This window comes from Oncorhynchus tshawytscha, linkage group LG33 (assembly GCF_018296145.1).
Source record: "Oncorhynchus tshawytscha isolate Ot180627B linkage group LG33, Otsh_v2.0, whole genome shotgun sequence".
NCBI lineage: Eukaryota > Metazoa > Chordata > Actinopteri > Salmoniformes > Salmonidae > Oncorhynchus > Oncorhynchus tshawytscha.
Window position 1 is genome coordinate 25,514,721 of NC_056461.1, and position 27,787 is coordinate 25,542,507.

The 27,787-nt window shown below is 43.4% G+C and overlaps 1 protein-coding gene across 1 annotated transcript; it reads left to right on the plus strand.

The window, feature by feature from the left end:
• The first annotated feature begins 2,628 nt into the window (after positions 1-2,628).
• Positions 2,629-6,300, plus strand: LOC112231031 (FAST kinase domain-containing protein 5, mitochondrial). Its single transcript, XM_024397532.2, has 2 exons — positions 2,629-2,758; positions 3,214-6,300. Exons 1-2 carry the CDS (start codon positions 2,741-2,743, stop codon positions 5,656-5,658), a joined length of 2,463 nt encoding a protein of 820 aa, XP_024253300.1. The 5' UTR covers positions 2,629-2,740; the 3' UTR covers positions 5,659-6,300.
• Positions 6,301-27,787: the final 21,487 nt, after the last annotated feature.

Below are 27,787 nucleotides of genomic sequence, written 5' to 3' on the forward strand. Positions count from 1 at the left end.
AGACTTATAGATGACCTGGAGCCAGTTGGTTTGGCGACGATTATGTAGTGAGGGCCAGCCAACGAGAGCATACAGGTCGCAGTGGTGGGTAGTATACGGGGCTTTGGTGACAAAACGGATGGCACTGTGATAGACTGCATCGAAATTTGCTGAGTTGAGTGTTGGAGGCTATTTTGTAAATTACATCGCCGAAGTCAAGAATCGGTAGGATAGTCAGTTTTACGAGGGTATGTTTGGCAGCATGAGTGAAGGATGCTTTGTTGCGAAATAGGACGCCGATTCCAGATTTAACTTTGGATTGGAGATGCTTAATGTGAGTCTGGAAGGAGAGTTTACAGTCTAGCCAGACACCTACTACACCATTTGTAGTAGTGATGCTAGTCGGGTGGGCGGGCAGCGATCAGTTGAATAACATGCATTTAGTTTTACTAGCATTTAAGAGCAGTTGGAGGCCACGGAAGAGTGTTGTATGGCGTAAAACACAGCTTTATCAACCTCTGTACATAAAGGGTCTTGAAGAACAACATTGAATACTACTGGTGTCAGATTTGCGGCATGACTGTTGGGCATGTGTGGTTACTGTATGCCCTTAACAAGTTGGCCAGGGCCAGTTCTTCTGTTTAATTCACATGGTTAACATTAGGAACAAGATATGATTCAGGTAAACAGGGGGAGATCCATCTATACAGCCTCCCCCTGTGACTTTATTGGTGCTATAAGAACACACCACCACACCAAATCACGAAGGAAACAAACCAAACGGTTAAGATACAGAAGCTGTTTTAAGGGGTGTGAGATGTGTTTTTCAGGAGTTTGTTGCATTGTGTTATTAAGGGGGGGGGTGTTTAATAATGTGCTTGGTTGAGATGGGAAAATGAGGCTTCAGAACCCTAAGGGCTGGGATTGCATGACAGGATCAGTTGTATTAACCAATCAGGGATCTCCAAAGCTTTGATGGGTCTGCAGCTGTGAATGATTGACGGCACATTGTATTTGTTGGGCGTAGAAGGCTTTGTTTCCTCCATCTCCAGTGATGCCGCACATGTAGATTCCTCTGTGCTATTAGTAGCTGCAGTGACTGAGGACAGCCACCTTGTGGCGACAACAACTGACACAAAATGGCTCAATCAATCCCAGGATGACGAATCAGCTGCAAACCTCTTAGCATTTTACTTCGTTTCGAAACTATGTAGGCGACAGCTAAAAGCAGCTTGTAATTTGTTGACGTTCTAGATGCTTTTGGTCTCCATTGATATTTCTTAAAGTGACAAAAAGGGGTGTGTTAGTGATTAATTAATGATTACTTAAACATAAAGGTTGGTCAATGAAGCTGCTTATCTGTGCAAAGTGTATATTTAAGATCACTAGCAGCAGGTGGTAGCTGAGCCAGCAGACTTGATGGTGTTAGATGCTAATTGTAAGATTCAGACTTTATAGGAAGAGTAATGAATTTTTGGAATGATTCTTTGAGATCATGGAGTGTACTTGTGTGGTGTACTTGTTTGAACAGGACCCACCCTCATTTGAAAAAAACTAATGTATATGTCAATATATACTACCTTTATAGATCTCTAGAATATATTTGGCTATATGGGATATTTTACAATATATTAAACTATTCTAAACATTAGTGTGTACAGTATATGTTGACATATATTTTTTCATGGGTCTGGGAAATTTAGAGAATAACTTTGAAGTCAGGGGTGAAAGAAGTGAGGACTTAAAAAAGAATGAATGCTAAAGAGAGGATAAGAAGAGAGGAAAAGAAAGAGGTAGAGCAAGGGATGGAGGGCCCACAACCTCAGTTTTGGGGCAACATTTGCTGCTATGTACTTTTGTTGTGTTCTTAGTAGAAACAGAAAGGCAGTGTACTTGGATGTAAATATTATTGTTATTTATTATGTGTACATATTTATTCAAATATATCAAGCTTATTACGTGTGAATAATTTAAGAGGATTACTATGAATGAATGAGACAGACATTTCCGCTTTTATTTTTTAAACTATATCAATATAAATATATAAATATATACATATATATGAAATCTTTTTAATTTTGATCTACTACATGGTACAGTACAACTGAAGCGATTGTTCAAAAACTAATATGTTAGATTTTTTGTGTTTCAACTAATGTAATGTCTTAAAAGACAAAATGCTATCAAGTTTCTTTTTGTATTTATTTTGTGTTACTGAAAAATGGCTTGAAGAAAACATATCTTAGCAAATATGAATTTAATGATTAAAGATGTGATTAAATCTTGAATAACTCATTTTGTTGCCCACAGGGTGTTCACACATGCTCACTATGAATAAAGCTCAATACTCAATATCTGACTTTCAATTTTAAACATGTTGAAGTAGTTCTAATCTCTTATTAGAAATACAGTTGGCCAAGCGTTGTCAAGTTAGGATAATTGGATACAGTTGGCCAATTACGTCCAATTTCAGTATTAGGATAGTATCATGTAATATATTGATTATTGATTGATTGCATGATTTCACATTCATTTGAGCAACTGCATAAGTAGGAAAACCCTGCCTTCCACATCTGCAGCATTAATTTAATATATACTAGGAGAGCGGTCTAGTGCACAGCTACTTCGACAAAGAGTTCGCTTTCGCTGACGCTACTATTTTTGTACCCGCACAGCGCCGTAGGTCAGAGCTCATCAGCGACCTTACAGACAAGGATGTTTCTGAAATGTCATAAAAAATGATATATATTTTTCCTTGTGCATGATATTGCTATTATCGGTGAGTTTGCTTTGTTTTGTATATATGGCAAACTGCAACTGGCTAGTATTGTGGAATAAATTAGTTAGCTAATACAATTTATCATACTTAGCTAACGTTAGCTAGCAACTCATTCCAAAGTGGCTACCTGGTTAACATTAGCTACTGAAAACTTCAGGGGAGAGCACGCCAGTCTACTGTACTGTGTTCTTCTTTGCCACCAATGTTATAGCTTACCCGGCGTTATCAATTATGTATATTAATATCCTAACGTTAGTTAGCTATAGGAAACCCAGCTTGCTAGCTATATCCTGAACAAGATTCCACATGGCCCTCGTATAGGCTGTTCTGTTTATATGGATGAAGTAGAAAAGTCATCTCTAGAATTGAAGCAGCATGCACATTACATTTTAGGAACAATATATCTATGGTTAAACCAACAACCTAATAATTCCTGCACATTCTCTGCCTTTCAGCTTCTGAGGTGGATGTCTGTGGGATCATTATGCCATGTGGCTAGGCTACGCCATCTCTCCCTAGCCCTCCATAGGCAGTTCCTCAGAGCTCGGCATCTGCACAACGCTTATGGAGAACCTGAAACGGAGGGACTCGATGAGGAGGACGGGAGGGAAGGGGTACATCCCGGGGGCTACAGGTTACAGTACAACCCCTCCTCTTACTATCGGCCCCAGCATGACCCTGGAGCCTCCCTGAGCAGGTTGGAGATGGAGGAGCAGTGTCAGTCCACCGTCACCTCTGCCTTCAGGCAGCAGAGTAACCGCTACAGTGTCAGCTCCTCACGCCGCCTATCTAGCACCAAGAACACTCTGCTGGACCTGGCCTTCAACAGAGGCACTGGGGCTAAGGCAGAAAGGGCACCCCCCTACCGCACAGAACCCCTAACCCCAGACGTCAAAGGCGACCCCCGTGCCTTCCAGACATGCCGCACAGAGTACTCAGCCATGACCCTTGACCTGTCCCAGCGGCCTGCCCCAGTCCATTCCAAGCAGGCCTTTTTCCTGCTGCACAAAGTAACCATCCTGAAGGGCAGCATGGAGCCTGTGGATGTAACCGGTTTCCTCACCAAGCTTAGCCACCTGCACCCTGACCAGACACCTTTAGTGAGGGGTGACACGCGTTTCATCATGCTGCTCCGCTACTCAGTGGAAAACCTGAGTCACTTCAGCCACTCCCAGCTACTGAATGTGCTGAGGTCTTTTGTTTGGCTGGGCCTGCCCCCCACTCACAGCATGCTGGGGCTGTATGAGGCTGAGCTGGGCCGCAGGGCCGGGGAGATGGGCCTCCACCAGCTGCTGTTGGCCGCAGACCTGTGGCGCTGCCTGGGGAGGTCTGTGCCTCAGTACCTGCAGTGCCTGTATGACTGCGCCAGCCTGCACTTAGGCCAGGTAGGTGTCCCTGAGATAGTCCAGCTTCTGTATGTGATGGGGGAGGGCAGGCACTGCCCCAAAGAGCTAGTTCACCCCTTAGAGCAGATACTGATGCGTCACCTGGACCAGCTGGAGCCAGAGGAGGTAGGTGCTGTGTGCCTGGGCCTGTTCAAGTCCCAGACAGCGCTCTCGGAAGGATCGGTGAACCGGCTGGTGGACAGGGCCCACTCGGTTGTGTATGAGATGAGTGACTTTGCCATGGTGAATGTGATGAAGCTGCTGCGTTTTAGCTACCTGGACCATCGGGCTTGGCTTGAGGTCATGGCGCATGAGGTGCCTCGCCGTGCCCCCAGCATGGGCGTCCAGGGTCTGATGCATGTGGCACTGGCCTGCTCGTCCCTGCATTACCGCAACGAACGCATCCTACTGGCTGTTGCTGAGCGCCTGCCGTCGTTAGCACCACACTGTCGGAGCAAAGACTCGGGCAAGCTGATATGGGCCTTTGGGACCCTAGGTGTCTTGCCCAGCCAGTGCCCTAACTTCTACCCCAGCCTCATTGAGGCCCTCCGGCAGAGAGAGGATGAGTTCCAGCGCTATCCTGAGCACCTCCTAACCGGCCTCCTCGGCCTGGCATTTATCTGTCAGCTCCCTGAGGACCTTGTGGCGTTAGCTTTGAGCCCCGAGTTTGTTAGCCTAGCCACCAGGTCCAAACAGCTGGATCTGAAGAAAGACTTGTTCACGCTGGATGGGACGGTGGCGTTGGAACTGCCTCACTGGACTGGCCCGCGGCTGAGTAGAGAGCTGCGGGAGGAGACAACGGAGATTCTGTGGCGCTTTGCCCAGAAGGACGTGTGTCAGAAGGTTGAGGTCCTGGAGGCAGAGGCCGTGTTACGGGACCTTTTGGGTGGAGAGGAGTTTGTGAGCAAACGAATGATCCTGCCTCACACCCGCTCCATCGACCTGGAGGTGCATTTGAACCCTGTCGGACAGCCGCTACCTGTGACCTCAGTGCAGACATACCCCATTTCCTCCAAGGATTGGACAACTTCTTCTGGCTCTTCTACTCAGGGCTGGGAGAAGATCAACACAGGAGTCACTCTCACCGAGGACCTTTTGACTCAACTTACCAATGGCAGAAAGACCCCCCTTCCCCCAACCCAAGCTTCTCAGCTGCCCCTCCTCCGAAGGACAGAGCCGGATGAGGGAGGGGGGCTGTTCAGTGTGGGAGTCGACCTGACGGACGGGCTTGTGGGGACTCTGACCAAACGTAACAACCCAGGCCCACTCCCCAGGGACTCCCACAAAGCCTCCATAGCCCCCATCAGACTGGCCATCCAGGTGACGAACAGGAACCACTACTGCTACCGCTCTCCACAGCTGCTGGGGCTGCACGCCATGAAAAGGAGGCAGCTGAAGCTGACTGGATACCGAGTGGTGGAGCTGCCTCACCGTGAGTGGTTCCCTCTGCTGAGGCGAACCCAAGCTGAGAAACTGGCCTATATGCACTGCAAGGTTTACGGCACCCTTGACTGACGTGTTCACATGTTGAAGGGCTAGGTGGAGATTAACATTTTAGCTAACACCTATCCAGTGCTTTTAGATCTCTGAACACTGAAGTGGTAGAGGCTAGGAACCTAAATGAAACCAGGCCCAAGGCTTAGCAGGACAGTTTTTTTTTTTTTTAGTAAGTTTATGGGCAATCCTTGTTGAGAGGCTGTTGAATATAATGTCAGATTTTTAACTTGTCAGCTCGGGGATTCGATCCAGCAACCTTTCGGTTACTGGCCCAACACTCTAACCACGAGGCTGCCTGCCACCCCTGATCAGTGTGAGAGGTGTCAAAAATAAATGTTATGACTGCAAGATTTTGAACAGCAGCCAAACATGACTTCTGCATGTTCTTCATGTGTGGGATGGGACATTTTTTGTTGCTAGGCCTAAGATAAATGGTAAAAGAGGATCTATTAAGCAAATGCAATGTATGAATACTTTGAATGTACAGTACATATCACTTCTCCACTGTTGACATGTTTGCAGTATTCCATTAAATGTTTGATGGTCCATTAAAAACCGCTTCAGAGAACTCATTTTAGTATCTTCTGTGTCATAACTCGGGGTGGTAGGCGACATACAGTACCTTCGGGAAGTATTCAGACCCCAGCTTTATTCTAAAATTGATTAAATTGTTTTTTCCCCCTCATTAATCTACAAACAATAGCCCATTTTTAAAAACAGTTTTTTTTATTAAAAGTAAAAAACAAAAGACATTACATTTACAGAAGTATTAAGACCCTATACGCAGTACTTTGTTTGATTGGGTTCAAGTCTGGTTTCTGGCTGGGCCACTCAAGGACATTCAAAGACTTGTCCCTAAGCTACCCCTGCATTGTCTTGGCTGTGTGCTTCGGGTTGTTGTCCTGTTGGAAGATGAACCTTCGCCCCAGTCTGAAGTTTAGCGCACTCTGGAGCAGGTTCATCAAGGACCTCTGTACTTTGCTCCGTTCATCTTTGCCTCGATTCTGACTAGTCTCCCAGTCACTGCCGCTGAAAAACAACCCCATAGCATGATGCCGTCATCACCATGCTTCGCCGTAGGGATGGTGCCAGGTTTCCTCCAGATGTGACACTTTGCATTCAGGCCAAGAGTTCAATCTTGATTTCATCAGACTAAGAGATTACTTTTTCTAATTGTCGAAGTCCTTTTTAGGTGCCTTTTGGCAAACTCCAAGCGGGCTGTTGTGTATTTTACTGAAGAGTGGCTTCCGTCTGTCCACTCTACCATAAAGGCCTGATATGTGGAGTGCTGCAGAGATGGTTGTCCTTCTGGAAGGTTCTCCCATCTTCACAGATGAGCTTTGTCAGTGACCATCAGATTCTTGTTCACCTCCCTGACCAAGGCCCTTCTACCCCAATTGCTCAGTTTGGACCGGGTGGCCAGCTCTAGGAAGAGTCTTGGTGGTTCCGAACTTCTTCCATTTAAGAATGATGGATGACACTTTGTTCTTGTGGACCTTCAATGCTGCAGACATTTTTTGGTACCCTTTCCCAGATCTGTGCCTCGACACAATCCTGTCTCGGAGCTCTACTGACAATTCCTTTGACCTCATTGCTTGGTTTTTGCTCTGACATGCACTGTCAACTGTGGGACCTTATATAGACAGGTGTGTGCCTTTCCAAACAATGTCCAATCAATTGAATTTACCACAGGTGGACTCCAAGTTGAAACATCTCAAGGATGATCAATGGAAACCGGCTGCAACTGAGCTCAATTTCGAGTCTCATAGCAAAGGGTCTGAATACTTTTTTTGTTTGTATAAATTTGCAAGCATTTCTGAAAACTCCATAATGACAAAGCAAAAACAGGTTTTGTGTGTAGATTGCTGAGGATTTTTTAAAATCCATTTTAGAATAAGGCTGAAACATAACAATGTGGAGGGTCAAGGGGTCTTATAACTTTCCGAAGGCACTGTAGCCTATCATTAGACTTTCCTCCTCGATTTTATGGGTTTTTAATATTGCGATATTTAACAGCTTATAACCTTACGTTTTGTGCCATTTACCCCCAGTCCAGCTGTCTATACAGTATAGATATCTGATTCATGTCTACCACACATGTGATTTGGCCTAAAATGTTCTATTATAATTCACCAACCCCTAAATCCAGCAGTTTTTTTTCTGCTTAACTATGCACATGCATTCATGTATTTCATTTAATTAAGAAAAGTTATGAGGTTTTCATGTTATTGAGTGGAGGCACATATGTGAAGGGTTTAAATTACCATTCGTTAATGTTAATCAGGAATTCAAAGTAGGATCTTAAATCTAAAGCCCATGTGCCCTTTTGTACGTGCAGGAAATTAAAATATTCTTGATTGACTGTTCATACACCTGGTTCTCCAGATTTGAGTTATTAGTGTGTGAGTTTGTTTGCGTGTGGGTGAGAGTAATCGAAGGCCAAGCGTACAAAATTAAGAACACTAAACGATAATCAGAGGTGTGGTGCAACTTCATGACCAGAATTGATACCCCTTTATTTATCCAGTTGTGTTCTTGAGGCAGGAAGTATAAAAAGGGACAGCATGTGTTATTTATAGGAGATTTTCTATTCGCTACATGTCAACAACTATACATCCTTTACTTTGACAAAGTGTTTTAAATCAGAAAAAAATTACACAAGGCATGGCATGAACAATTACCGTCAACGTGAAGGTTTTCACATTTGTCATAGCCATATTCTTCATTTCATGTGTTAATTTACAAAACACTAATGGCCCTTTTTAAAAGAGGCTATTCAGTCAAGGAATAGGTTTGCCAAATCTTACAAAAGTCTCAACGCATCACTGTACATTTGACTTATGTCACACTCGAACGACCTCATTCAGAGAGACAGTGTTTCAATGCTTTCTCAATAGACCAAAGACTTCACCTTACAATGTCAGCTGTTTCTCATAGAGAGCAGGGTCAATCATTCTCTGAGTCTTTTGATACTTGGTGACCAACTGTTCTCCATCATGTTTACTCGTTCTATGAAGGTCAAAGCTTTTCAATGTCCCTTTGAAGGTGTCCTCGTAACACAACAGTATGCACCAACACAATAAAAGTGTCCGTGCCCTTAGTCCACGTTTGTGTATGCCAGCGGACCCACTGACCTGACTGACCAACTGTGGTTAAACTGGGGTCATCTGTACAATGCAAGACTATGTTAGCATGCTGAGCTAAAGCCTAGGCATTAGCTTTGGAGGCTAGAGCAAGTTGTCAGGTCTCAAGGAAAGGATACTCATCATGCGACCGTAGTTCACTGAACCACCTGTTACATAACCAGACCTTAATTGGTCTGACCTGGTCAGGGAAAAACTCTGGCCCTATGCCCAATAACTGGAAGGAATGGAGGAAGGTGAACATTTCTACACACCAATTTGGCCTGTCATGCTGGGTTTCTCAATTGGCATTGCATAGCCTCAACGTGACAGAAATTGTGAAATTTTGCCATTGCGAAAGCTGTTATTTGTCACTTTGGAATGTGGTCACTAGTGAGTTGTTTAACATGCTTTTGTCTTGCACTTGTCTCTTTTGCTTTCTGTGATTTAAGAGATTCTTAAGTGTGTCTTATCCTTTATCCTGCCTGTGTCGGCGTGCCTCACTCCGTGTCTATCCTCCACGTCAATATACCCTTCCTTTTCAGGAGGAGACGAAGCATGAGTCAGAACTGTCCTTGGAGAGGAAGTTATGATGTTCTTTTCTCCCTATAGCCATATCCACTACGTCTTGTGTTTGTTCCTCATGGATTCAAGTACTGAAAATACATCTTTGCCAATATTGTTGCTTCAACCTACATACTGGAACTGAATAAATATCTGTCCTACCTTTGTATAAGCATTATACAGGATCAGCCATAGTAATACGGCACACTCTTGCTCAAGGGCACATTGACAGATTTTTCACCTTGTTGGCTCGGGTATTCGAACCAGCGACCTTTCAGGTTACTGGCCCAATGCTGTTTCTGCTAGGCTACCTCCCACCCTGTCATATGTCCGTCATGTGAATATTTGACATAGTATGTAGCTTATTTTTGAGGTATTGACATTAAGTGGGGATGTTCATGAGAATGTTCAGGAAAAAAAGTGACTGCAGTGCTATTTTTATTTTTTTCACCTTTATTTAACTTGGTAGACTACTTGAGAACAAGTTCTCATTTACAACTGCGACCTGGCCAAGATAAAGCAAAACAGTGTGACACAAACAACAACAACACGGAGTTACACATGGAATAACAAGCATACGTCAATAATACAATAGAAAAAGTCTATATACAGTGTGTGCAATGAATAGGCCATAGTGGCTAAATAATTACAATATAGCAATTAAACACGAGTGATAAATGTGCAGAACATGAGTGTGCAAGTAGAGATACTGGGGTGCAAAGGAGCCAAATAAATAAAATAACAGTATGGGGATGAGGTAGTTGGATGGGCTATTTACAGATGGGCTATGTACAGGTGCAGTGATCTGTGAGCTGCTCTGACAGCTGGTGCGTAAAGCTAGTGAGGGAGATACGAGTCTCCAGCATCAGTGATTTTTGCAGTTTCAGTCATTGGCAGCAGAGAACTGGACGGAAAGGCTTCCGAAGGAGGAATGGGCTTTGGGGTGACCAGTAAAATATACCTGCTGGAGCGCTTGCTGCTTTGGTGACCAGTGAGCTGAGATGAGGCGGGACTTTACCTAGCAAAGACTTATGACCTGGAACCAGTGGGTTTGGCGACGAATATGAAGCGAGGAGCCAGCCAACGAGAGCATACAGGTTGCAGTGGTGGGTAGTATATGGGGCTTTGGTGACAAAATGGATAGCACTGTGATAGACTGCATCCAATTTGCTGAGTAGAGTGTTGGAGGCTATTTTGTAAATGACCGCCGAAGTCAAGGATCGGTAGGATTGTCAGTTTTACGAGGGTATGTTTGGCAGTATGAGTGAAGGATGCTTTGTTGAGAAACAGCAAGCTGATTCTAGATTTAATTTTGGATTGGGGATGCTTAATGTGAGTCTGGAAGGAGAGTTGTATGGCATTGAAGCTCATCTGGAGGTTTGTTAACACAGTGTCCAAAGAAGGGCCAGAAGTATACAGAATGGTGTCGTCTGCGTAGAGGTCACCAGCCGCAAGAGCGACATCATTGAGTAGACAGAGAAAAGAGTCAGCCCAAGAATTGAACCCTGTGGCACACCCATAGAGACTGCCAGAGGTCCGTACAACAGGCCCTCCCATTTGACACACTGAACTCTGTCTGAGAAGTAGTTGGTGAACCAGGCGAGGCAGTCATTTGAGAAACCAAGGCTGTTGAGTCTGCAGATAAGAATGTGATGATTGTCAGAGTCTATAGCCTTGGCCAGGTCGATGAATACAGCTGCACAGTATTGTCTCTTATCGATGGCGATTATGATGTCGTTTAGGACCTTGAGCGTGGCTGAGGTGCACCCATGCCCAGATTTGAAACCAGATTGCATAGCGGAGAAGGTACGGTGGGATTCGCAATGGTCGGTAATCTGTTTGTTAACTTGGCTTTTGATGACCTTAGAAAGGTAGGGTAGGATAGATATAGGTCTGTAGCAGTTTGGGTCTGGAGTGTCTCCCCCTTTGAAGAGGCGGGTCATTTTTTAAAGAGAGGGTCCAGATTGTCTAGCCCGACTGATTTGTAGGGGTCCAGATTTTGCAGCTCTTTCAGAACATCAGCTATCTGGATTTGGATTTATTCAATGTGAATTTTGTGTTAATCTATAAAACAGATTTACCAAGTGTTTACACTACCATGTGCACGTTTGTCTGTTTAAGCTAGAGATATCTGGGTTATTTGAATAGGCTGCGTCTTCCACCGCATCTGCCGATGTTGGCCTTTTGCATCTGCAGTGGAAGGTGGCAGAGCTACAGCAGTTTGTCAGACCATCCTGAAAATCGGTCTTCTCACGAAAACGTCTATAGAGTCCAAACAGTTTGGGCTACACACTAATATGACCCTTTTAAAGATGAGACTCACGAACACGATGGTGTTCTCCGTTTTGCTCTATGACCCCCACCACTGTCATGAGACTCGTCTGAAGGTAACTCGGTACTGTGCCGAAAAATCTGTGAAAGTGAATAGGGCATTTCCACGTCATAGGTATACGGTTTATTCCACAGTAAAAACATATTCCTGATCTTTCTTATCTCAGATCTAGGACAGACATTTCAAAACATACACTTGACCAAAAGTATGTGGACACCTGCTTGTCGAACATCTCATTCCAAAATCATGGGCATTAATATGGAGTTGGTCCCCCCCTTTGCTGCTATAATAGTCTCCACTTTTCTGGGAAGGCTTTCCACTAGATGTTGGAATATTGCTTGGGGACTTGCTTCCATTCAGCCACAAGGGCATTAGTGAGGTTGGGCACTGATGTTGGGCGATTGATTAATCACTCCAGTGAATGCGTTTCCACTGCTCGGCCATGGAAACCCATTTCATCAAGCTCCCGACGAACAGTTATTGTGCTGACGTTGCTTCCTGGGGCAGTTTGGAACTTGTTAGTGAGTGTTGAGGACAGGCTATTTTTACATGCTTCAGCACTCTGTGGTCCCGTTCTGTGAGCTTGTGTGGCCTACCACTTTGCGAGTGAGCCGTTGTTGCTCTTAGACGTTTCCACTAAACAATAAAAGCACTTGCAGTTGACTGGGGCAGCTCTAGCAGGGCAGAAATTTGACGAGTTAACTTGTTGGAAAGGTGGCATCCTATGACGGTGCCACGTTGAAAGTCACTGAGCTATTCAGTAAGGCCATTCTACTGCCAATGTTTGTCTATGGAGATTGCATGGCTGTGTGCTCGATTTATACACCTGTCAGCAACGGGTGTGGCTGAAATAGCCAAATACACTAATCTGAAGGAGTGACAACATACTTTTGTATATATAGCGTACTTCCTTTTCATTTATTTTTTGACTATCCTTGTATGATTCTGTTATTCAATAGGTTTCTATGGGCTAATAGCAGGAAGACCAAATTCAATATTTCATATACAGAACCAGTCAATAGTTTGGACATCTACTCATACAAGGGTTTTTCTTTATTATGACTATTTTCTACATTGTAGAATAATAGTGAAGACAACACAACACAAAATAATACATATGGATTCATGTAGTAACCAAAAAAAGTGTTAAATCAAAATATATTTGAGATTCTTCAAAGTAGCCTCCCTTTGCCCTGATGACAGCTTTGTACACTCTGGCATTCTCTCAACCAGCTTCCTGAGGTAGTCACCTGGAATGCTTTTCCAACAGTCCCACATCTGCTGAGCACTTATTGGCTGCTTTTCCTTCACTCTGCAGTCCAACTCATCCCAAACCATCTCAATTGGATTGAGGTCGGGTGATTGTGGAGGCCAGGTTATCTGATGCAGCACTCATCACTTTCCTTGGACACATAGCCCTTACATAGCCTGGAGGTGTGTTTTGGGTCATTGTCCTTTTAAAAAACAAATGATAATCCCACTAAATCGCAAACCAGACGGGATGGCGTATTGCTGCAGAATGCTGTGGTAGCCATGCTGGTTAAGTGTGCCTTGAATTCTACATAAACAGACAGTGTCTCCAGCAAAGCACCCCCACACCATAACACCACCTCCTCCATGCTTCACGGTGGGAACCACACATGCAGAGATCATCCGTTCACCAAAAATCTCAAACTTTGACTCATCAGACCAATGGACAGATTTCCACTGGTCTAATGTCCTTTGCTCGTGTTTCTTGGTCCAAGCAAGTCTCTTCTTTTTATTGATGTCCTTTAGTAGTGATTTCTTTGCAACAATTTGACCATAAAGGCCTGATTCACACAGTCTCCTCTGAACAGTTGATGCTGAAATATGTCTATTACTTGAACTCTGAAGCATTTATTTGGGCTGCTATCTGAAGTGCAGTTAACTCTAATGAACTTATCCTCTGCTCAGAGGTAACTCTGGGTCTTCCTTTCCTGTGCCACTAGTTCCATCATAGCGCTTGATGGTTTTTGCAACTACACCATGGACTAGCTCACTCTCCCTGCCTGTCTCATTACACTACAATCAGTGCCGGCTGCGAACAATGATCAGCGGGAAAATCCAAATTTCCACATTTTTGATGCTGTATTTGTAATGATATAAAATATAAGCAGCAGATTCACCAAACGGTTTCTGTGCCAATGCACCATACATAACCAATGCAACACCACAATCAAGTAGAGTATGTCAATTTCGACAAACAGACAATACATCACTCCCTACTCAGCATTGGTTTAAGAATCTCTGATTGTAATGAAACTTTTTGGTGTTTTGTAACCGATGTCTCGATTAATCAAATGGCCATTGCAAAGTTTGGATGCTGGAATTATTATTTATTTTTCTCCCCAATTTTTAGTTACCTTCTTGTCTCATCTCTGCAACTCCCGTACTGACTCGGGAGAGGCAAAGGTCAAGAGCGATGCATCCTCCGAAACACGACCCAACCAAGCAGCACTGCTTCTTGACACAATGCCCACTTAACCCGGAAGCCAGTCACACCAATGTGTTGGAGTAAACACTGTACACCTGGCGATAGTTCAGCATGCATGCGCCCAGCCCACAACAGGAGTCGCTAGACCGCGCTGGCCAAACCCTCCCCTAACCCAGACGACGCTGGGCCAATTGTGCGCCGCCCCATGGGTCTCCCAGTCACGGCCAGCTGCGACAGAGCCTGGACTCGAACCAGGATCTCTAGAACACATGTTAAGCTTTCCTGAATTAATGGGCCTGCTGGGAACATAAGCTTATGTGGCCACATTATATAGGAGAATGATGATCAGCAACAGACAACGCATCAGAAGTAAAAAATACAGCCAGACTGGCCTGCTACTGTGCCATTCTATAATCTGCCGACCCACAACTGATCCAAATGGAATGAAACATAAAAATAAGAGGGCTTTCACGGCATTATTAAAATTATATTTTAATGCAATTATAGTTCCTGAGTGGCACAGTGGTCTAAGGCACTGCATGCATCTCAGTGCAAGAGGTGTCACTACAGTTCCTGGTTCGAATACAGGCTGTATCCGGCCGTGATTGGGAGTTCCATAGGGCGTCGCCAGGGTAGGCCGTCTTTGTAAATAAGAATTTGTTCTTATCTTACTTGCCTAGTTAAATATTTTTTTTAAATGCAGAATTGGAGTGTTGTTGGTTAGTCTAGGTACGATAAGTTTATTGTCCCAAAATAGGATCAATAGGGGAGTTTTTTGAACTGTGTCTTGACTGTTATTTCATGCGCAATGACGCACCTGGCCTCTCGGCTGCCAATTAGATTTGTGAAGATTTGAAAGATTTTATGTGTGGTATGATTGCTAGTTAACGTATTGCAGATATTGACTAAAACTACCACTCTATAGTTTACTATATGGTGCTTTTGTAAAGTATTTAGACACCTTGACCTTTTCCACTTTTTGTTGTTACAGCCTTATTCTAAAATTAATTCAATAGTTTTTTTTCCTCAGCAATCTACACACAATACTCCATAATGACAAAGCAAAAACAGGTTTTTATACATTTTTGCAAATGTATAGAAATAGAAAAAAACAGAAATATCACATTTACATAAGTATTCAGACCCCTTACTCAGTACTTTGTTGAAGAACCTTTGGTAGTGATTACAGCCTTGAATCTTCTTGGGTATGACGCTACAAGCTTGGCACCCCTGCATTTGGGGAGTTTCTCCCATTCTTCTCTGCAGATCCTCTCAAGCTCTGTCAGGTTGGATGGGGTGCGTCGCTGCACAGATAATTTCAGGTCTCTCCAGAGATGTTCGATCGAGTTCAAGTCCGGGCTCTGGCTGGGCCATTCAAGGACATTCAGAGACTTGTCCCGAAGCCACTCCTGCGTTGTCTTGGCTGTGTGCTTAAGGTCGTTGTCCTGTTGGAAAGTGAACCTTTGCCCCAGTCTGAGGTCCTGAGCGCTCTGGAGCAGGTTTTCATCAAGGATGTCTCTGTACTTTGCTCTGTCCATCTTTCCCTTGATCCTAACTAGTCTCCCAGTCCCTGCCGCTGAACAACATCCCTGCAGCATGATGCTGCCACCACCATGCTTCACCATAAGGATGGTGCCCATTTTCCTCCAGACTTGACACTTGGCAATCAGGCCAAAGAGTTCAATCTTCATTTCATCAGACCAAATAAATGTTTTTCTCATGGTCTGAGAGGTGCCTTTTGGCAAACTTCAAGCGGGCTGTCATGTGCCTTTTACTGAGGAGTGGCTTCCTTCTGTCCACTCTACCATAAAGGCCTGATTGGTGGAGTTCTGCAGAGATGGTTGTTCTTCTGGAAGGTTCTCCCATTTTGACAGAGTAACTCTGGTGCGCTGTGAGAGTGACCATCAGGTTCTTGGTCACCTCCCTGACAAAGGCCCTTCTCCCCCGATTGCTCAGTTTGGCCCGGGTGGCCAGCTCTAGGAAGAGTCTTGGGGATTTCAAATGTCTTCCATTTTAAGAATGATGGAGGCCACTGTGTTCTTGGGAACATTCAATGCTACAGACATTTTTTTGGTACCCTTCCCCAGATCTGTGCCGTGACACAATCCTATCTCAGTGCTCTACAGACTATTCCTTCGACCTCATGGCTTGGTTTTTGCTCTGACATGCACTGTCAACTTCGGGACCTTATATAAACAGGTGTGCCTTCCAAATCATGTCCAATCAATTGAATTTACCTGAGATGAGATGCATGCAGTGCCTTAGACCGCTGTGCCACTCGGGAACTATACTTGCATTAAAATATAATTTTAATAATGCCGTGAAAGCCCTCTTATTCACAGCAAAGTGTCTGAGTACTTATGTAAATAATGTATGTTTTTATTTGTAATACATTTGCAAACATTTCAAAAAACCTGTTATCGCTTTGTCATTATGAGGTATTATGTGTAGATCAATGAGGACAAAAAAAATATTTAATCCATTTCAGAATAAGGCTGTAACGTAACAAAATGTGGAAAAAGTCCAGAGGTCTGAATACTTTACAAATGCACTTCAGATAGAGGGCAGGATAGACAGTTGACTATATTGACCTGTGGTATAGTAAGCACATGGAAAAGAGTAGTGCATATGGGAAGTACCAAAACACATTTATAGGGGAGGCACATGCAAGCAGATGAGGACATTATATCGTAAAATCTGCAAATGTAAATCACGGGAAAAAAGCACTACCCTCCTCTGTGCTCAATAAAAAAACAACGCTCCCAAAGCAACAAAAAAAGTTAGACAACCCTCCCCTATTTTGGACCAGACCAGACACCACCCCAGTAAATGTTGAACTGTCCCTTCCTAACCAATCTTACTCTGTATTAAATGATGTCATCAACCCCATACATCATGTTCCTTTGATCAAGGCCTTTGGTCACCTTGGTTGGGGTTCAAAGGTTAAACAGGCACAATAGAGAGCGGGGAACAAAATGTATTCATACATCTTTAAAATCATTCTCTGTGAGATTACCAATGTGGTTCAAGGGCCCATCCAACTAAGGTTAGTTCCTTCAGTCGCCTTGAAGGAAATTAGTAAATTCCTGAGCAAAGACCATGCTTTATGTGTTGTGGCCTTTAAAGCCTATTGGATATTTGCTGTCATTATCCATCCACTATCTAGAGTTAGCTCTGCACAATGTCAACAAAGTACTGATGCAAAATAAATGTTTTTTGGGAGTTGTGAAGTTAAACGTTTTATACCAGATTTAAACATTTCATATCTCTCTCTGGTTCTATTTCAGCTAGCTACATACAGTTGCAAGAAGAAGTATGTGATCCCTTTGGAATTACCTGGAATTCTACATAAATTGGTCATATTTGATCTGATCATCTAGACCACAACAATAGACAAACACAGTCTGCTTAAACTAATAACACACAAACAATGATATGTTTTCATGTCTTGATTGAACACACCGTGTAAACATTTACAGTGCAGGGTGGGGAAAGTATGTGAACCCTTGGATTTAATAACTGGTTGACCCTTTGACAGTAATAAACTCAACCAACAGAATTTTGGACCATTCATCTTTACAAAACTGTTTCAGTTCAGCAATATTCTTAGGATGTCTGGTGTGAACCGCTCTTGAGGTCATGCCACAGAATTTTAAAATCAGGTTGAGGTCAGGACTCTGACTGGGCCACTCCAAAAGGCGTATTTTCTTCTGTTGACACCATTTTGTTGTTGATTTACTTCTGTGTTTTGGGTCGTTGTCCTGTTGAACTTCAATTTGGCGGACAGATAGCTTTACATTCTCCTGCAAAATGTCTTGATAAACTTGGGAATTCATTTTTCAAATTAAATTTTATTTGTCACATTCACATGGTTAGCAGATGTTAATGCGAGTGTAGCGAAATGCTTGTGCTTCTAGTTCCGACCATGCAGTAATATCTAACAAGTAATCTAACCTAACAATTTCACAACAAGTACCTTATACACACAAGTGTAAAGGAATTAATAAGAATATGTACATAAAAATATATGAATGATGATGGCCGAACTGCATAGGCAAGATGCAGTAGATGGTATAGAGTACAGTATACACATATGAGATGAGTAATGAAGGGTATGTAAACATTATATAAAGTGGCATTGTTTAAAGTGGCTAGTGATACATTTATTATATCAATGTTCCATTATTAAAGTGGCTGGAGTTGAGTCAGTATGTTGGCAGCAGCCACTCAATGTTAGTGATGGCTGTTTAACAGTCTGATGGCCATGAGATAGAAGCTGTCTCTCGGTCACCGCTTTGATGCACCTGTACTGACCTCGCCTTCTGGATGATAGCGGGGTGAACAGGCAGTGGCTCTGGGGATTGTTGTCCTGGATGATCTTTTTGGCCTTCCTGTAACATCGGGTGGTGTAGGTGTCCTGGAGGGCAGGTAGTTTGCCCCCGGTGATGCGTTGTGCAGACCTCAATACCCTATGGAGAGCCTTACGGTTGTGGGCAGAGCAGTTGCCGTACCAGGCGGCGATGCTCTCGATTGTGCATCTGTAAAGGTTTGTCAATGTTTTTGGTGACAAGCCAAAATTCTTCAGCCTCCTGAGGTTGAAGAGGCGCTGCTGCGCCTTCTTCACCACGCTGTCTGTGTGGGTGGACCATTTCAGTTCGTCCGTGATGTGTATGCCGAGGAACTTAAAACTTTCCACCCTCTCCACTACTGTTCCGTCGATGTGGATAGGGGGCTGCTCCCTCTGCTGTTTCCTGAAGTCCACGATCATCTCTTTTGTTTTGTTGACATTGAGTGTGAGGCTATTTTCCTGACACCACACTCCGAGGGCCCTCACCTCCTCCCTGTAGGCCATCTCGTCGTTGTTGGTAATCAAGCCTACTACTGTAGTGTCGTCTGCAAACTTGATGATTGAGTTGGAGGTGTGCATGGCCACACAGTCGTGGGTGAACAGGGTGTACAGGAGAGGGCTGAGAACGCACCCTTGTGGGGCCCCAGTGTTGCGGATCAGCGGGGTGGAGATGTTGTTACCTACCCTCACCTCCTGGGGGCGGCCCGTCAGGAGGTCCAGGATCCAGTTGCACAGGGCGAGGTCGAGACCCAGACCCTCTTGTCCAGATTGGTTAGGGCAGTGTGCAGTGTGATTGCGATTGCATCGTCTGTGGACCTATTGGGGCGGTAAGCAAATTAGAGTGGGTCTAGGGTGTCAGGTAGGGTGGAGGTGATATGGTCCTTGACTAGTCTCTCAAAGCACTTCATGATGACGGAAGTGAGTGCTACGGGGAGGTAGTCATTTAGCTCAGTTACCTTAGCTTTCTTGGGAACAGGAACAATGGTGACCCTCTTGAAGCATGTGGGAACAGCAGACTGGGATAAGGATTGATTGAATATGTCTGTAAACACGCCAGCCAGCTGGTCTGCGCATGCTCTGAGAACGCGGCCTGGGATGCCGTCTGGGCCTGCAGCCTTGCGAGGTTTAACACGTTTAAATGTTTTACTCACGTTGGCTGCACTGAAGGAGAGCCCACAGGTTTTGATAGCGGGCCGTGTCAGTGGCACTGTATTGTCCTCAAAGCGAGCAAAGACATTGTTTAGTTTGTCTGGGAGCCAGACATTGTGGTCGGCGACGGGGCTGGTTTTTCTTTTGAAATCCGTGATTGACTGTAGACCCTGCCACATACCTCTCTGAGGCGTTGAATTGCGACTCTACGTTGTCTCTATACTGACGCTTAGCTTGTTTGTTTGCCTTGCGGAGGGAATAGCTACACTGTTTGTATTCGGTCATGTTTCCGGTCACCTTGCCCTGATTAAAAGCAGTGGTTCGCACTTTCAGTTTTGCGCGAATGCTGCCATCAATCCACGGTTTCTGGTTGGGGAATGTTTTAATAGACGCTGTGCATCGGTACAACATCACCGATGCACTTGTTAATTAATAAACTCTCTCACCGAATCAGCGTATTCATCAATGTTGTTGTTCGACGCTATGCGGAACATATCCCAGTCCACGTGATCGAAGCAATCTTGAAGCGTGGAATCCGATTGGTCGGACCAGAGTTGAACAGACCTGAGCACGGGTGCTTACTGTTTTAGTTTCTGTCTATAGGCTGGGATCAACAAAATGGAGTCATGGTCAGCTTTTCCGAAAGGAGGGCGGGGGAGGGCCTTATATGCGTCGCGGAAGTTAGAATAACAATGATCCAGTGTTTTGCCAGCCCGGGTCGCGCAATCGATATGCTGTTAAAAATTAGGGAGCCTTGTTCTCAGATTAGCCTTGTTAAAATCCCCAGCTACAATAAATGCAGCCTCAGGATATGTGGTTTCCGTCAATGATAGCCAGCTCTCCAGGCCCTAAGGCACCAAAGCAGCCCCATACCATGATGCTCCCTCTACCATACTTTACAGTTGAGATGAGGTTTTGATGTTGGTGTGCTGTGCCTTTTTCTCTCCACACGTATTGTTGTGTGTTCCTTCCAAACAACTTAACTTTAGTTTAATCTGTCCACAGAATATTTTGCCATAAGCGCTGTGGAACATCCAGGTGCTCTTTTGCTAACTTCAGACGTGCAGAAATGTTTTTTTTTGGACAACAGTGAATTCTTCTGTGGTGTCCTCCCATGACCACCATTCTTGTTTAGTGTTTTACGTATTGTAGACCCGAAAACAGAGATGTTAGCATGTTTCAGAGATTTCAGAAAGTCTTTAGCTGACACGCTAGGATTCTTCTTAACCTCATTGAGTATTCTGCACTGTGCTCTTTGTAGGACGGCCACTCCTAGGGAGAGTAGCAATAGTGCTCAACTTTCTCCATTTATAAACAATTTGTCTTACTGTGGACTGATGAACATCAAGGCTTTAGAGATACTTTTGTAACCCTTTCCAGCTTTATGCAAGTCAATAATTCTTAATCTTAGGTCTTCTGAGATCTATTTTGTTCAAGGCATGGTTCACATCAGGCAATGCTTCTTGTGAGTAGCAAACTCAAATTGTGTAAGTATTTTTTATAGGGCAGGGCAGTTCTAACCAACTTCTCCAATCTTGTCTTATTGCTTGGACTCCAGGTTAGCTGACTCCAATAAGCTTTTGGAAAAGTCATTATCCCTAGGGGTTCACATACTTTTTCCAACCTACACTGTGAATGTTTAAATGATGTATTCAATATAGATAAGAAAAATACAATAATTTGTGTGTTTTTAGTTTAAGCACACTGTGTTTGTCTGTTGTGACTAAGATGAAGATCAGAAATGTAGGTATTTCCAAAGGGTTTACATACTTTTTCTTGCCACTGTAACTGGAAGGTAACCAGAATTGTATTCCTTCTTTCGCTGCATTTGGGGCAGCAGGTAGCCTAGTGGTTAGAGTGTTGGGCCAGTAACCGAAAGGTTTCTAGATCGCATCCCCAAGCTGACAATGTACAAATCTGTCATTCTGAACAAGGCAGTTCACCCACTGTTCCTTGGCCATCATTGTAAATAAGAATTTGTTCTTCACTGACTTGCCTAGTTAAATTTAAAAAATACAATTTCACTGCACTCAGAGACAACTGAATACATGCGCTAAAGGAGTCAATAGAATGCAGATGTTCCATTGACCAGATTGGAGCACCTTCAACAAATCTGATCTAACAAAGTGGATATTTGTCATGATTGATGTATTGTAACAGTCCCATAATGTGGTTACTTAAGTCCGATGTGTCTGTTTTCGCTGCATAACATGTAGAAGTTCTCTTTTCAGGTTTAGTATAAGTGACTGCTAAATGCTAACTCCTGTTTTTATAAACTGGTTAGCATAGCTACCATACAGAAATCAGTGGTGGTAGTCAAATTCAGTTTGTTAAGGGATTTTTATGAATAATGACTAAATTATGTATACATTTAAATCAGAACGAAAACTAAACCGAATACTACTATGTTACTGTATGGATGTATGAATCTTATTATAATCATAATACTGAATGTAATGTGTATAGTTTTCGTCAAGAATTAGGACTTTCTGTTCCTTGTTAGAAACTAATGGAGCTATCGTCAGACTGGCTGGAATGCTGTGTTCCTTACAGGACATCCTGTCTCTACCCAGGGAGGGGAGAGACCTTGGGCTAGTAGTAGATTGTTTAACAGGTGGCAGACAATGTGGGAAGGCTTGTGAACTATACTGCCATTGTATCTGAGAGGAGAGATATTTATGACAAAATAGTAGGTATATAAACTAATGTACATGATTTTATATGTAGTACTCTTGAGAATAAATGCTATTGATTGATTTTGAGACTGGTTTCTGTCCATTTTATGCAAATAAGTATCTACAAATTCTTAGAAATGGGTAGAGTGTTTTAATTGAATTGGTTGGTGAACATATAGGAATGAAATTCCTTTAACAAGTTTGAACTGTAATGCAGTTGATTGGTAGGGATGACCTGAACATGTGTTTAGGGTTGACATCCTTACAAGCATTATACTCCGATCTTCACCTCAACATAGTGTGAAATACACATTATTAATAAATATTCTAAATGTAGGCAAATTTTACTGGCGGGCAATAAGGAGACAGACTCAGGGTCTTTCCCCCACGTGTTTCCATTGTTTTGGTCGAGTTCGATTGACCTCTTTACCGCATCTATACAAGAAGGCATGCTTTTCTGATCTTGTCTAGTACTTCTAAAACTCTCTAATATGCGTGACGCAGGGTTTAGTTTCTTGGCAATGACATTGTCTAGGCCACAAGCAACATGGTTAAAGGTGGGTATGACGCATTTATTCAATTACGTCCCGATTTCATAACTACTTTGTTTCCTATGTCCTTCTCAAAGCAGAGGACGTGTGCCAGAGGCCGCTTGTCCTTTTAAGTGGATTGTCAAATTGAAATGAAGTGTGTCATGACATAGAGTCACTGAAGGATGTGGAGGGAGTTATAGAAGAGGTTGTTTGCAAAGTTTCCAGCTCTGTGCTCAAGGCTCAGAAACAAATAGACTATTGTGGAACGGAAATCTCATTTTCATATACAGTGAATAATTTCAATGACAGGGCTTCATGATAGACAACAGATTGTTCACATGAAAACCATGATAAAGGGCAGGAAAAATAGGTTGACTTTGGGCTCTATTCAATCAGATCCACTTTAGCCTATGTAACAGTATAGACTTTAAGTCCGTCCCCTAACCCCGACCTGGGCACGAACCAGGGATGCTCTGCACACGTCAACAGTCACCCTCGAAGCATCGTTAGCCATCGCTCCACAAAAGCCGCGGCCCTTGCAGAGCTGCAAGGGGAACCACTACTTCAAGGTCTCAGAGCAAGTGACGTCACCGATTGAAACGCCACTACGCTAACTAGCTAGCCATTTCACATCGGCTACACCTACATCTGCATAGCGGATGTTTAGGCTGTGTCAGAGGCGGAACTGCGTTAGAGCTATCAAATCCGCAAGTGGCTCCTGACATTAGCTTATACCTAAAGCCAACATTGCCATTGGCTGCATGGAGTTGCATTAAGTGAAATCCCATGCAGCCTTGTTTACAAGTTTGAACACTGGAAGGTGAGATGTAATTTACACCATGACTAAGATGATATAAATCCTCATTTTGTTGAATGATTTTTCAATTTGAGCTTACTTATTTATATATAGCCTCCACTTTCTTGTTCTGAACTTCTAACGTGAGTGGGGCAGGTGTGGCTTCATGACAATAATTGCAAGAGCAGCTGCTAACCCGATTGGACAGCTCCAACACAGTTCCACCTCCCAACAAAAACATCTGCAATGCTGCTATGCGGGTGTCTGCTTGTCGCCATTAACTCTTGATCTGATTGAATCTAGGCCTTAATGTTTGGATAATTGTTTTTTCATTAATTGTTAGTTTAAGTTATACAGTGCCTTGCGAAAGTATTCGGCCCCCTTGAACTTTGCAACCTTTTGCCACATTTCAGGCTTCAAACATAAAGATATAAAACTGTATTGTTGTGTGAAGAATCAACAACAAGTGGGACACAATCATGAAGTGGAACGACATTTATTGGATATTTCAAACTTTTTTAACAAATCAAAAACTGAAAAATTGGGCGTGCAAAATTATTCAGCCCCTTTACTTTCAGTGCAGCAAACTCTCTCCAGAAGTTCAGTGAGGATCTCTGAATGATCCAATGTTGACCTAAATGACTAATGATGATAAATACAATCCACCTGTGTGTAATCAAGTCTCCGTATAAATGCACCTGCACTGTGATAGTCTCAGAGGTCCGTTAAAAGTGCAGAGAGCATCATGAAGAACAAGGAACACACCAGGCAGGTCCGAGATACTGTTGTGAAGAAGTTTAAAGCCGGATTTGGATACAAGAAGATTTCCCAAGCTTTAAACATCCCAAGGAGCACTGTGCAAGCGATAATATTGAAATGGAAGGAGTATCAGACCACTACAAATCTACCAAGACCTGGCCGTCCCTCTAAACTTTCAGCTCATACAAGGAGAAGACTGATCAGAGATGCAGCCAAGAGGCCCATGATCACTCTGGATGAACTGCAGAGATCTACAGCTGAGGTGGGAGCCTCTGTCCATAGGACAACAATCAGTCGTATATTGCACAAATCTGGCCTTTATGGAAGAGTGGCAAGAAGAAAGCCATTTCTTAAAGATATCCATAAAAAGTGTCGTTTAAAGTTTTCCACAAGCCACCTGGGAGACACACCAAACATGTGGAAGAAGGTGCTCTAGTCAGATGAAACCAAAATTGAACTTTTTGGCAACAATGCAAAACGTTATGTTTGGCGTAAAAGCAACACAGCCCATCACCCTGAACACACCATCCCCACTGTCAAACATGGTGGTGGCAGCATCATGGTTTGGGCCTGCTTTTCTTCAGCAGGGACAGGGAAGATGGTTAAAATTGATGGGAAGATGGGTGGAGCCAAATACAGGACCATTCTGGAAGAAAACCTGATGGAGTCTGCAAAAGACCTGAGACTGGGACGGAGATTTGTCTTCCAACAAGACAATGATCCAAAACATAAAGCAAAATCTACAATGGAATGGTTCAAAAATAAACATATCCAGGTGTTAGAATGGCCAAGCTGTAATCGCAAAAGGTGGCGCTACAAAGTATTAACTTAAGGGGGCTGAATAATTTTGCACGCCCAATTTTTCAGTTTTTGATTTGTTAAAAAAGTTTGAAATATCCAATAAATGTTGTTCCACTTCATGATTGTTTCCCACTTGTTGTTGATTCTTCACAAAAAAATACAGTTTTATATCTTTATGTTTGAAGCCTGAAATGTGGCAAAAGGTCACAAAGTTCAAGGGGGCCGAATACTTTCGCAAGGCACTGTATATCAAGTATATCAATACATTTAACGCATACATTATTTATTGAATAACTTTTTTTTAAATGAGGACATTTAAAATGTGTATTTCAGTTCAAACAGGGAGAAATTGTAGGGGTGTTAACAGATAGGCTGTAGCAGGAACCAGCGTCAAAGCTTTTGATATCACCAAGGTTTCTGTCACCTGCACACATTCTTTTCCACATTTTGTTAAGTTACAGCCTTATTCGAAAATGTATTAAATCAATTAAATAAAAAATGTTCATCAATCTACATACAATACAACAATGATAAAGTGAAAACAGGTTTTTAGAATTTTTTGCTAATGTATTATAAATATAAAAAAACAGAAATACCTTATTTACATAAGTAGTCAGACCCTTTGCTATGAGGCTCGAAATCAAATTGTATTTGTCACACACACACGGTTAGCAAATGTTAATGCGATTGTAGCGAAATGCTTGTGTTTTTAGTTCTGACAGTGCAATAATATCTAACAAGTAATCTAACAATTCCCCAACAACTACCTAATACACACAAATCTAAAGGTGTGAATGAAAATATGTACATGTAAGTATATGGATGAGCGATGGTCGAGGGGCATAGGCAAGGTAAAATAGATGGTATAAAATAGAGTATATATATGTGATATGTAATGTAAGATATGTAAACATTATTAATGTGGCATTTATTGTATAAAGTGACTTGTGATCTATTTATTAAAGTGGCCAGTGATTGGGTCTCAATGTAAGCAGCATCCTCTCTATGTTAGTGATGGCTGTTTAACAGTCTGATGGCCTTGAGATAGAAGCTGTTTTTCAGTCTCTCGGTCCCAGCTTTGATGCACTTGTACTGACCTCGCCTTCTGGATGGTAGAGGTGTGAACAGGCAGTGGCTCAGGTGGTTGATGTCCTTGATTAACTTTTTGGCCTTCCTGTGGCATTGGGTGCTGTAAGTGTCATGGAGGGCAGGTAGTTTGCCCCCGGTGATGTGTTGTGCAGACCGCACCACCCTCTGGAGAGACTTGAGGTTGTGGGCGGAGCAGTTGCCGTACCAGGCTGTGATACAGTCCGACAGGATGCTCTCGATTGTGCATCTGTAAAAGTGTGTCAAGGTTTTGGGTGACAAGACACATTTCTTCAGCCTCTTGAGGTTGAAGAGGTGCTGTTGCTCCTTCACCACACTGTATGTGTGAGTGGACCATTTCAGTGTGTCTGATGTGTACACCAAGGAACTTAAAACTTTCCATCTTCTCCACTGCTGTCCCTTCGATGTGGATAGGGGGGTGCTCACTCTGCTGATTCCTGAAGTTCACGATTATCTCCTTTGTTTTGTTGACGTTGACTGAGAGGTTGTTTTCCTGACACCACACTCCAAGTGCCCTCACCTCCTCCCTGTAGGTTATCTCGTTGTTGATAATCAAGCCCACTACTGTTGTGTCATCTGCAAACTTGATGATTGAGTTGGAGGCGTGCATGGCCACGCAGACGTGGGTGAACAGGGAGTACAGTAGGGGGCTGAGCACACACACTTGTGGGGCCCCAGTGTTGAGGATCAGCGAAGTGGAAGTGTTGTTTCCTACCTTCAACACCTCGGGGGGGCCATCAGAAAGTCCAGGACCCAATTGCACAGGTCGAGACCCAGGGCCTCCAGCTTGATGATGAACTTGGAGGGTACTACGGTGTTGAATGCTGAGCTGTAGTCAATGAACAGCATTTTTACATAGGTATTTATTTTGTAGAGATGGGATAGGGCAGTGTGCAGTGTGATGGCAATTGCGTCGTCTGTGGACCTGTTGGGGCAGTGTGCAAACTGAAGTGGGTCTAGGGTGGCCAGAAAGGTGGAGGTGATATGATCTTTGACTAGTCTCTCAAAGCACTTCATGATGAAGAATCGACTCACACTCTCATCTTTACCTTCTGCTCAAAATGAGACACTAATAATTTGCCAGTGCAGTGGTCCTAAACTGTACTGTTTATTTTGTTTGAGATTTCAGTTAAGTTCAGTTATCTTTGCCTTCTTGGGAACAGGAGCAATGGTAGACATCGTGAAGCATGCGCAGTCCTTGTTAGCTGGCTGCAACGGTGGCACTGTATTATCCTCAGAGCGGGCAAAGAAGGTGTTTAGTTTGTCTGGAAGCGTGACGTCGGTGTCCGTGACGTGGCTAGATTTATTTTTGTAGTTCGATACGTTTTGTGTCTGAGCCGTTGAATTGCGACTCCACCTTGTCCCTGTACTAGCATTTTGCTTGTTTGATTGCCTTGCGGATACTTATTTTCCACCATAATTTGCAAATAAATTCATTAAAAATCCTACAATGTGATTTTCTGGATTTTTTATCTCATTTTGTCTGTCATAGTTGAAGTGTACCTA